The sequence below is a fragment of the Dichotomopilus funicola genome (assembly GCF_033296635.1).
Source record: "Dichotomopilus funicola strain CBS 141.50 unplaced genomic scaffold C8A04scaffold_134, whole genome shotgun sequence".
Classification (NCBI taxonomy): Eukaryota; Fungi; Ascomycota; class Sordariomycetes; order Sordariales; family Chaetomiaceae; genus Dichotomopilus; species Dichotomopilus funicola.
The window spans coordinates 1-11693 of NW_026944155.1; the positions used below are offsets into that span (position 1 = coordinate 1).

General features: G+C 59.5%; 1 protein-coding gene across 1 annotated transcript in view; it reads left to right on the forward strand.

Annotated features, from left to right (window-relative positions):
• Positions 1-138: 138 nt before the first annotated feature.
• Positions 139-11693, forward strand: part of C8A04DRAFT_40942 (uncharacterized protein) — a gene marked incomplete at both ends in the record, with an annotated part of 24233 nt that continues 12678 nt past the window's right edge. Inside the window, 8 exons of the mRNA XM_062785118.1 lie at positions 139-1491; positions 1525-1746; positions 1780-1800; positions 1843-1938; positions 1975-2013; positions 2047-2096; positions 2250-7428; positions 7459-11664. Of these exons, the coding sequence (XP_062632529.1) occupies positions 139-1491; positions 1525-1746; positions 1780-1800; positions 1843-1938; positions 1975-2013; positions 2047-2096; positions 2250-7428; positions 7459-11664 (11166 nt within the window). The remainder of the gene's footprint in view (positions 1492-1524; positions 1747-1779; positions 1801-1842; positions 1939-1974; positions 2014-2046; positions 2097-2249; positions 7429-7458; positions 11665-11693) is intronic.

Genomic DNA, 11693 nt, shown 5'->3' on the forward strand with positions numbered 1-11693 from the left:
GGGGGGGACGAGAGAGAGTTTTGTGGCTTCTTTTGGTCTGTTGCATTGCTTTCTTTTTTTTTTTTTTTCTTCATCTCTGAGAATGGTACTAAAAGATACTAGGCTTTGGCCGCCGCCGTCGTCAGCATCACCCCCGGCATGATGGTACACGTCCACCTCTCCTACCGCAAAGACGCCGTGACCCCCGAACGCGCCGTCAGCGTCAACGACAACTTCGCCCACGTCCTCAATGTCTTGACTTTAAAACTCCGCGGCGTCGGCCGCATCGAGCCCATCGACAAGCTCCTAGTCAACAGCATCGACTGCGTCAGCCGCAACGACTACAACCGCATCGTCGAGTTCAGCGCCCCCATCCCGCAGCGCCTCGAAGACTGCATCCACGACCTGATCCTCGCCAACTGCTCCAACCCAGCCAACGCCACCCGCACTGCTATCACCGCCTGGGACGGTAGTTTTACGTATGCCGAGCTCGCCCAGCAAGCGTTTCGCTTAGCAGCCGCCATTGCCAGCGCCGCAGCCGTCCACCGCGGCCCGGGATCCCCCGAGCAACTGTTTGTCCCGTATTTCCTCACCAAATCCAAATGGACCCCCGTAGCCCTCCTCGCCATCTGGACAGCCGGCGGCGCGGTCGTGCCGCTCGAACCAACCCACCCCGCCGCGCGCCGCAACGATATCCTCTCGCAACTCCAGGCCCCCATCATCGTGACCAACACGGCGCTGCACAACAACCTGGCGCAGTCGCTGGACCCGCACAACGGGCCAGTGCGTCAGCTCCTCTGCGTCGATGGGGATTATGATGCTACTGTCACTGTGCCGCTGCCGTATGTCTCGCCCAGCGGTCTGTGCTATGTGATCTTCACGTCGGGCAGTACCGGCTCGCCGAAGGGGGTTAAATGGGAGCATGCGACGCTAGCCACCAGCACAGCCGAACACGGCCGGGAGTTCCATTTTGATACGACAACCCGTGTGCTGCAGTTTGCCTCGCATGTGTTTGATGTCTCCGTCGTGGAACTGGTGACCCCCCTCGTGCACGGCGGCTGTATCGTCATCCCGGCGGAGTCTGATCGACTTGAAGCGACAAAACTGACGGCGTTTATGGAACGGCATGGGGTGAATACTGCTTTGTTCGCGGCTAGTTTTGCCAGACTCCTAAACCCGGCTATGGTGCCTACTTTGCGCACGCTGATTTTGGGAGGTGAGGCTATCGGCCAGGAGAATCTCGACAAATGGACGCCTGCGCTAGAGCGGTTTATTATTGGGTATGGCTCAGCAGAAACATGCATCAACTGCTCCAAAAACGAATTCACCCTCGCTACGCGGGCCTCCCATCCCTGGAAGGAATCCCTCGGCCACGCCATCGGATCGCGGATGTTAATCGCCGACCGGCATGATCCCGACAAACTCGCGCCTATCGGAGCGGTGGGGGAGATTCTGGTGGAAGGGCCGATTTTGGCGCAGGGGTATTTGCATGACGAGGCGAAGACGAATAAGGTGTTTATTGAGAACCCGGCGTGGACGAGGAAGACGCATTTTTATCCTGCTGTGGCGCGGAGGAGGTTTTATCGCATGGGGGATTTGGGCCGGCAGGGGACGGACGGGGCGATTAGTTTTATGGGACGGGCGGATTTTCAGGTCAAGATTCGGGGCCAGAGGATGGAGTTGGATGAAGTGAGGTTTCATGTGGTCAAGGCCATGCCGAGCGCGGTGGATGTGCATGTGGATGTGATCTCGCCGGTTGGGGATAAGGTGTTGTGCGCGTTTTTGGCGTTTGGACGGCAGGGGGCTGGGGGGGAAGAGGTGGTGTTGCATGGGATTGATCAGGCGGAGGCGGATGCGTTGAAGAAGATGAAGGAGACGCTGAGGGGGAGTTTGCCGTCGGCGGCGGTGCCGACGTATTTTGTGCCGTTGGCGAGTTTTCCGTATTTGGTGTCGGGCAAGGTGAATCGGAGGAGTCTGTTGGAGTTTGCGAATAAGGCGACGATTAAGCAGTTGTCGTCGTATTCCAGCTTCAAGGTGGGCGTTATCCCAAGGGCTCAGCAGACTCAGGGGCAGTCTCAGGGGCTGCCGCAGAGACAGCCTACACACAGACAGACTCCGTCCGTCCAGCAGACACAGGCACAGATCCAGTCCCAGGCGCAGACCGTCCACACCAAACAACCGTCCATCCAACACCCCCAGCCAATCCAACTCCGCCAGAGCATCATCCCAGCCATCATCCCGGCCATGACAGCAGCAACAACAGCAGCCAGCGGCCCAACCGAAACTATTTTGCTTCAAGCCTGCCGCGAAGCCCTCAAGAACCCAGCCTTCGAAATGGACGACGCCTTTGTCGCCTCGGGGGGTGACTCCATCTCCGCAATCAAAATGGCCTCTGCCGCTCGCGCCCTGGGAGTCACCGTCACCGTGGCAGATATCATCAACGCCCCTACTCTGCGGGATCTCGCTTCCCTCGCTGTCGTCAGCCCCAACGCCCAAACCAACACCACCACCCAAGCAGATACTTCCCCAGAGATTCCAGCGCCATTGAGCCTATTACCCCCCGCCTACGCCCACGACATAACCTCCACAATCCAATCCCGCTCCCCCCCGCACGCCACAGTCCTCGACATCTATCCGGCCACACCCCTCCAAGAAGCCCTCCTCACGGCCTCCACCCTCCGTCCCGGCGCCTATGTAGCGCGGCATCACCATCCTCTGCCTTACACCATTGACCTGCCGCGTTTCCAAGCTGCGTGGACTGCTATCCTCCGAAAACACGATATTTTAAGGACTAGGATTTATGAGCATGCGAGAGGCGCGGTGCAGGTGGTGTTTGATGATGCGGCGGTTGTTTGGGGGACGGCGAGGGATGTACAAGAGTATATCCAGCGAGATAAACAGGTGAGCATGGGGTTTGGGGATGTGTTGGTGCGATTGGGGCTGGTCGGGGGGGTGTTCTTTTTGACGGTGCATCATGCGCTGTTTGATGGGTGGTCGGTGGTGAATGTGTTTCAGGATGTGGAGAGGGAGTATTTGGGGATGGGGGGGAAACAGAGTGTGCCGCATAGTGTTTATGTGCGGTATTTGGCGGAACAGCTTGATCATGAAGCTGCGGAGAAGTTCTGGGTTGAACAGTTCTCCGGGGAAAAGGGGGTTGTTACGCCCGCGAGTCAGTTCCCGCAGACGTTACCCGCGGGATACACCCCTGTGCCGGATTCCACGGCTACGCTGTCGGTGTCGATTCCCGTGACGGCGATGGTGCCGTCGGGGTTTACGCTGCCGACGAGGATTCGGGCGGCTTGGGCTTTGTTGGTGGGACGGTATCTTGACCAGCGGGTTGTCGTGTTTGGTGAGACTTTTTCGGGTCGGGCGTCGGCACTTCCGGGGATTGAGCAGGTGGCTGGTCCGACGATTGCTACGGCGCCGGTAAGGGTGGCTTGGACCGAGGACGAAACCGTCGGCGACCTCCTAAAAAGAGTTCAACAAGACGTCTTGGCGTGTGACGGTGCCGGACATGCCCAGGTCGGCATACAAGCTATTGCGAAGACGAGTCCCAGCGCGGCCGAAGCCTGTCAATTCCGCCATCTCATCGTCGTCCAGCCCCCGCGGGCTGTGTTGACACCTGATGGGGACGATGCTGGACGCGCCCAAATCGGTCTCGCCGACGCAATTTTGGACCTGGAAGGCTACCACAGCTACGCCCTGAACATGGACTTCGCCCTCGGTCTCGCCAATAGCGAAGTAACCGTCACAACCGCCTTCGACTCCTCGGTATTCTCCCCAGCCCAAATCGACGCTCTCCAAGCTCAGTTCGCACATGTCCTAACCCAACTCTGCCGTCTCCCGACATCTTCCCCCCTTTCGAGCGTGACATACGCTTCTCCCCACGACCACCAACTGCAAGTCTCCACCAACCTCGCCCAGCCAGCCTCTACTTTACCGACCCCGTCCACCGAAACGACCCTGTTGGCGTTACTCACCCAACACGTCATCGCCACGCCCACGGCACCGGCAGTCTACGCCTGGGACGGCTCACTATCCTACCGCGAACTCGACCGTGGCTCGTCGGCCCTAGCCCACCATCTCAGTGCCGTGCTAGGCGTGCGCAAAGGGGATTACGTCCCGTATTGTTTCAACAAATCCGTCTGGACCACCCTGTCCATCGTAGCCATTCTCAAAATGGGCGCTGTAGCCGTCGCCGTGGAACCGTCGCACCCCGACGTCAGCGTCGGCAAGGTCCTCGGACTAGTCAGGGCCGGTGTTGTCCTCTGCGCGCCGGGGTCTGTCTCGCGCATTCAGGGACTCGGGTATCGGCCTTTTGCGGTGGATGAGAATACCATCCGGACCATCTCGCAAAAGGCCAACGGCGGCAGTACCAAACGGAAGAAGTACGGCGTGCTCCCCTCTGACACCGCCTTCGTGGTCTTCACCTCCGGCTCAACCGGCGAACCCAAGGGAATCCCCCTCGACCACGGCGCAGTCTGTCTCATGGCCGAATGGCACGGTTCCGCCATGCGCATCACTTCCTCCAGCCGCATCTTGCAGTTCGCCGCCCACGTCTTTGATGTGTCGATTGGCGATTTGGCGATTGCGCTGTTTCATGGTGCCTGTCTGTGCGTTCCCTCGGAGCATGATCGGTTGAATAACCTCGCTGCGGGGATTGCTAAACTCCGCGCTAACCGCGCCTGGCTTACACCCACCGTGGCATCGCTCATTTCTCCGGCGGAGTGTCCGACCATGGAGTATCTGTCTGTTGGCGGTGAGCAGCTGACACAGACATGCAAAGATATCTGGGCTGGCGTGCCACTGGTGAATGTGTACGGCCCGGCAGAGGTCACCAACCTCGGGACAGCAGTCACCATCACCGACCACCCTCTCCCACTCACCAACCTCGGCGTCGGCAACGGCACCAGAGTCTGGGTCTGCGAACCCACCAACCCCTCTCTCCTCGCCCCCGCCGGCTGCATCGGCGAGTTAGTAATCGAAGGCCCCAACGTTACGCGAGGCTACCTCAACAACGACACGCTAACCGCCACCTCCTTCGTGACCATTCCCTCCTGGATCGACGGCGCTACGCCCGTGAGGGTGTATCGCACGGGCGATCTGGCACGGATTAATCCCGAGGATGGAACGGTGGATTTCCAGGGACGGAGGGATACGCAGGTGAAGTTGCGCGGACAGAGGCTGGAGATGACGGCTATTGAGACGGCGGTCAGGGCGGCGGTGGAAGAGCCGGTGGAGTTGGCTATGGATGTGTTGGTGAGAGAGGGGGGGAGAGATGCGTTTTTGTTGGCTTTCTTGTTTTTGCCGGGGAGAGTCAACGGTGCTGGTCCAGGAGGTGGCTCAGGGGCTGCGTCAGGGTTAGGGTCAGGGCTGTTTGCGAACATGGACATCTCCCCGTTGGCGACATCTATCAGGGAAAAGCTCAAGACTACCCTGCCCCCGCATATGATACCCACGCTGTTCATCCCGTTGACCAGCCTGCCGAAGTTGGTGTCGGGCAAAATCGACCGGAAAACCTTGCGTGCCGCTGCGCAGAACTTGACCGACGCGGAAATTGCGGTGTATCAAGCCACGGCTGGGAGTGCGCAGGGTCCGAAGGGGCCGAAGAAACAGCCGACTACCCAAGCGGAGAGGGATATGCAAGGTCTGTGGGCAACTGCCCTGCGGTTACCGGCGGCGGAGGTGGGGGTTGAGGATAACTTTGTTACTCTGGGCGGTGATTCCATCACTGCCATCCGTATCGTCGCTCAAGCACGCGCGCAGGGGATTACGATTTCCGTCGGGGGGATCTTTGCAGCTGGTACAATCGCCAAGCTGGTATCTTCCCAGCCCGGGTCTGGATCCCAATCCCAAATCCAAACCCAACCCGACGCAGCCCAGGGACAACGCACCAAACTCAACCACCCCCAACTCCCCGACATCGCCCGCCAATGCGCCATCTCCGAAACCGACATCCAAGACATCTACCCCACCACCGCCCTCCAAGACGGCCTGGTCATGTTGACCGAACAGACCCCGTCCGCCTACGTCGCACACCACGTTATGGACCTCCCGGCGTGGGTTGATCTCACACGGTTCAGACAGGCGTGGCAGAGTGTGGTAGATGGACATGCTATTCTGCGGACGAGGGTTGTCCCGTCGGGGTTGCAGGCTGTGTTGTGGCCTGGGCCGGTGCAGTGGGTTGAGGGGGGGTCGGATCTGAAGGGGTATATTGACAGCGTCCGGAGGGAAAAGATGGGTTTCGGCACGGCGTTGACGAGGGCTGGGTTACTGACAAACCCGCCGCGGTTTGTGTTGACGGCGCATCATGCAGTCTACGACGGGTGGTCTATGAACTTGTTGGCTGAGGCCTTGACAGCGGCATACGCCAACCCTAACCCTGGCTCTCCGACAAAGGAACAACTCCCTTTCAAATCTTTTATTGAGCATCTTCAAGAAACACCATCATCCGCCTCGGCATCCTACTGGAAATCCTACCTCTCCGGCGCCGATCCTGCCCCGTTTCCCCCTTCACAATCTGCTCCACCGTCCTCCCCGCGCGCAGATTCCATCTTGACAAAGGTTGTGGCTTTCCCCCGCGCCGCGAATTCGACCTCCACCTCATCCACCCTCCTTCGCGCCGCCTGGGCAGTCCTCATCTCAGCCTACGCCAGCTCCGCCCCAGACGTCATCTTCGGCGTGTCAGTCACCGGCCGCTCGGTTCCCGTCGAAGGTGTCCTGGGCATGGTCGGGCCTGCTTTAGCCACCGTCCCCGTGCGAGTGCGAGTCGATTTCGAAGATGCGAGTGCCACAGTCAAAGGACTGCTAGAGACGGTCCAGAGAGAAGGGTTCGACATGATGGAGTTTGAGCAGTTTGGGCTGCAGAATATTGCGGCGCTGGGGGGGGATGAGAAGAGGGCGTGTGAGTTGGGGAGTTTGGTTGTGATTCACCCTGAGGCTTCTCCTGCTACTCAAAAAGGGGGCCAGAAGAAGTTGAGTTGGCGGAATGAGAGGACGACCTCGGATTTCTTGACCAATCCTATTACGCTTGAGGCGACGCCCATGGGGGGACAGGTGGAACTCGTTGCGTCGTATGATTCGAGGATTCTGGACGAGGCGCAGATGGGGAGGATGTTGTCGTCTTTGGAGCATATCCTGCAGCAAATCTGCACCGGCGACGTCAACCCCTCTCTTCGCTTGTCCACCCTTGACACAACCTCCCCCGCGGACCGCTCCGAGTTGGCATCGATAACTCAGCAGTTACCCCCCCTCCTCCCCGACCGCGTCCACGACATGTTCGCCCGCCAAGCGGCCTCCACCCCCTCCGCCCTCGCCGTCTCCGCCTGGGACGGTCCCTGGACCTACGCCGAGCTCGACGAACTCTCCTCCAAACTCGCCCGGCACCTGCAAGGCCTCGGCGTCGGCCCGGAAACCTTCGTCCCCTTTGCCTTTGAAAAATCCAAATGGGTGCCTTTGACACAACTGGCTATTCTGAAGGCTGGCGGGGCATGTGTTCCGTTGGATCCGGCCCAGCCCATCGATCGGTTGCAGTCCATCCTGGGGACGTTGGATGCAAGGGTGGCTATCACCTCCTCCAAACACGCCGGCCTCCTAACAGCCTGCCCCCAAGTCCGACACATCGTAGCCGTCGACCAGCCCCTTCTCGACCGACTCCCCCGCTACGGCCCCCCAGCTATTCATCCTGGGACTACACCCAATACGGCGTGTTATGCGATTTTTACCTCCGGCAGCACCGGCACGCCCAAAGGCGTAGTCTGGGAACACGCGACCCTCTGCAGCAGCATGGCCGAACACGGCGCCGCATTCCACTATTCCCGGCCAGGCAACCGCGTGCTACAATTCTCCTCGCACACTTTTGACGTGTCGGTCTCTGAGTTACTCACAACCTTGATGTTTGGCGGGTGTGTCTGCATCCCTGACGACTTCACGCGTCTCAACGACATCACGGGGTTCATCAACCTGCAACGCGTCACCTGGGCGTTTTTCGCGCCGAGTTTTGCCCGCTTGCTCGATCCCGCTGCTATTCCGGGGTTGCAGACGGTAGTCCTGGGGGGTGAGGCGCCGGGGAAGGATAATATTGAACGCTGGACAGGCCGCGACGGATTAGAGTTGATTGTGACGTACGGCCCAGCGGAGAGCTGTATTTACTGTGCTAAGAACTCGGTGCAGTCCCCCGCGACGCAGATTGATGGGGGGATTGGGAGGTCGATTGGCGGACAGATGTGGGTTGCGGACTTGCAGAGGCCGACGCAGCTTGCTCCTATCGGGGCAACAGGAGAGATTGTGGTGGAGGGGGCGATTTTGGCGAGGGGGTATTTGGGTGATAAGGAGAAGACGGCTGCTTCGTTTCGGGCGATGCCGATTGATTGGGCCGGCGGGAGGAGTGAACGGGTGTATTATACGGGGGATTTGGGACGGGTGAATAGCGATGGGACGATTAGTTGTCTTGGACGGAGGGATGATCAGGTTAAGATTCGTGGGCAGAGAGTGGAACTCCCAGACATCGAATACCATCTCCGCAAAGACGATGCAGTCCGCCAAGCGCTGGTTCTCTACCCCCGTGCCGGGGTGTGTAAGGATCGGTTGGTGGGCGTGTTGGCGATGGAGGGACAAGACTCGAATCTGGCTGGGACTTCGGGAGCTCAGATTGCGTTGGCGGAGAAGGACCAGTGGGTTGGAGTTGGCGGTGTCAGGGAGAGACTGTCCGACAAGGTGCCAGTGTACATGGTGCCTGCGGTGTGGATTGTCCTCGATAAAATCCCGCTGATGCCGGCGTCGCAAAAGGTGAATAAGAAGATGGTGGCCGAGTGGGTCAAGGCCATGGAAAAGGGGGTGTATGAGACCATCGCCGGTTTGTCTGGCGGTCTCTCGGGTGATGCTGGGGCTTCTGGCGATGTTCAAGCGGTCAACACACCACTCGAGGAACAAGTCCGCGGGATCTGGGCTGCTGTTCTCAACGTTGGCCCGCACACCATTCACCCTGGGACCTCCTTCCTGCGACTGGGAGGAGATTCGATTTCCGCCATGCAGGTTGTCACGCGCTGTCGGGCTGAAGGAGTCCTCGTCACAGTGCAGGACCTGCTCAAGGCCAAGACGCTGGCTGAGTTCTGTCAGCGGGCGAGTAACTCGTCAGGGTCCGGTTCAGGGGCCGTGGTCGACGACAAGGAGGACGGGAATCCCTTCCCGCTGTCGCCTATCCAGCAGTGGTTCTTGACCCTGGCGCCGCAAGCCCCGGGGTACTTTAACCAGAGCCATCTGCTCAAGGTGACTTCTGCTGTGTCCGCTGCGCAGGTACAGGCTGCTCTGCAACAGATCGTCACCCGCCATGCCATGCTGCGCGCTCGCTTCTCCAAGTCTCCAAGTGGCTGGACACAGAGTATCACGGCAGACGCAGCCTCGTCGTTCACCGTCCGGGAATTCTCCGCTGTCTGGTCGATGCAAAACGTCCGCGACCACGCTGCACAAGCCCAGACCTCGCTCGATGTGTCTCGCGGCCCGGTGCTCGCAGCTGATTTGTATTCCATGGTCGACGGCAGCGTGGTGCTGTTTATTACCTGCCATCATTTGGTGATTGACCTCGTGTCGTGGCGAGTCGTCCTCGAGGAACTCGAAACCATCCTCAAGGGGGGTTCGTTAGCCTCTCACACCCCCCTTTCCTTCCGCACCTGGACCCGTCTTCTCGCAGAGCACTCCGCAGCTACACCATCCACCCTGCAAATCCGCCCAGCCGATTTCTCCTTCTGGGGCCTGGACGCGGCAGACAACACCCCCTCCCGTCTCGTCGAGCAAACCTTCACTCTCGACCGACAAACCACCGACCTCCTCATGGACCGCGCCAACACGGCTTTCTCGACCGAACCACTCGACCTGCTACTCACCGCCGTGGCCCACGCCTTCGCCCAAACCTTTGGAACCATCCGCCCCGCCCTACCAGCGTTCTTCAACGAAGGCCACGGGCGCGAACCCTGGCGGTCCGACATTGACATTTCCTCCACCGTCGGCTGGTTCACCTCCCTGGTTCCAGTCATCCTGTCAGGATCGCATAGTGATGTTCTCCGCTCCCTGCGCGAAGTCAAAGACTCCCGCCGTCAAGTCCCTGAAAAAGGCCTCCCTTGGTTTTCTGGGTTTGCCTCGTCGGCCACCACAGGCGTGGAAATCACCTTCAACTACTTCGGTCTCTTCCAAGCGTTTGAAAAAGCCGACGCTTTGCTGACTCGCGCGACGTTTGCTACAGGCCAGGAGCTGCCTGACTCGGCTGGCGACGTCCCCCGGTTCTCGGTATTTGACGTCTCTGCCGGCGTCGAACGCGGCGTGATGACGATGGCGTTTGCCTTTCCCGAGCGGGTCAAGCATAGGCATCTAGTGCAGAACTGGATAGACGGGTGTGAGACCGTGCTGCGGGATTTGGTGAGGACGACCAGCCGAGTACGTGACAAAGTCCTCACGCTATCCGACGTGCCCTTCTTTGACACGACCTACTCCGAACTCGACACCCTCCTCGCCAAAACCCTCCCTGCCCTCGGAATCACGGGAGAAGTCCAGGATCTCTACCCCTGTTCACCCATGCAAACCGCCCTGCTCATGTCCCAAGCCCTGGACCCAACGCTCTACGCAGTGCGCTACGTCTGGGAGGTCGTCTCCCACAACGGCACCGCTGTGTCCGCAGACAAACTGGCAACTGCTTGGCAGGTGGTGATTGATACCCACCCCATGCTGCGGACGGTGTTTGTCCAAGCCGCCGCCGCATCAACATACACCCAAGTCGTGCTGACCACCGTCCCGGCTTCGATAACCACCCACCACGACGCTACCACCTTCCCCGTCGGCCGACCGCACGAGCACCTCGGCGTGTCGTCCAAACCCCCGCATCATGTCGTCCTCCTCCCGCGGGGGAATGGGAGTGTGCTAGTGCAATTAGACATCAGCCACACCCTGATCGACGGGACGTCGGTTGCGTTGCTGCTGGATAGTTTCATCGCTGCGTATGCTGGGACGGTGGTGGTTGCGCCTCCACAAGACGTCTATGCTCAATACACGGGGTATTTGGCGAGGCAGAATCTGGATTCCTCTCGCCAGTTCTGGCGGGGTTTCCTCAGGGGGTGTGAGCCGTGTCAGTTTCCTTCGCTTGCTCCTGCGGATACTACTACCACTTCCGCCGGCACGACGGGCACTGCGAAAGAAAGTGCGCGGGTGCTGGGTCATTTGAATGCGAACTACCCCAATCCGGCGAAACTGCACTCCATCTGCGCGCAGACGGAGACGACCGCCGCATCGGTGTACAAACTCGCCTGGGCCTTGCTGCTCCGCGCCTACACCGGTGTTGAATCGCCCTGTTTCGGCTATCTCGCCTCCGGCCGTGATCTCCCGATTGCGGGGATTGAAAAGGCTGTGGGGCCGTTTATTGGCATGCTGGTCTGTTTCGTCACCCTCTCCTCCCAATCCCAAGGGGGGGATGAAGGGACGGTGGAAGGGGTGTTGAAAAAGGTGAACCAGGAATATGCAGACTGTCTAGAACATCAGGTGGTGTCGTTGGCGGAAGTGCAGAGGGGAGTGGCCGGGCTGGAGGGAGGGGAGAGGTTGTTTAATACGGTGGTGTCGGTGCAGAGGTTGAGTGGGATTGGCGGGGAGGGGGGGAAGAAGGGGGTTGAGTTTAGGGAACGGGAGGGGGAGGATCCTAGTGAGGTGAGTTTTTTTTTTTTTTTTTTTTTTTT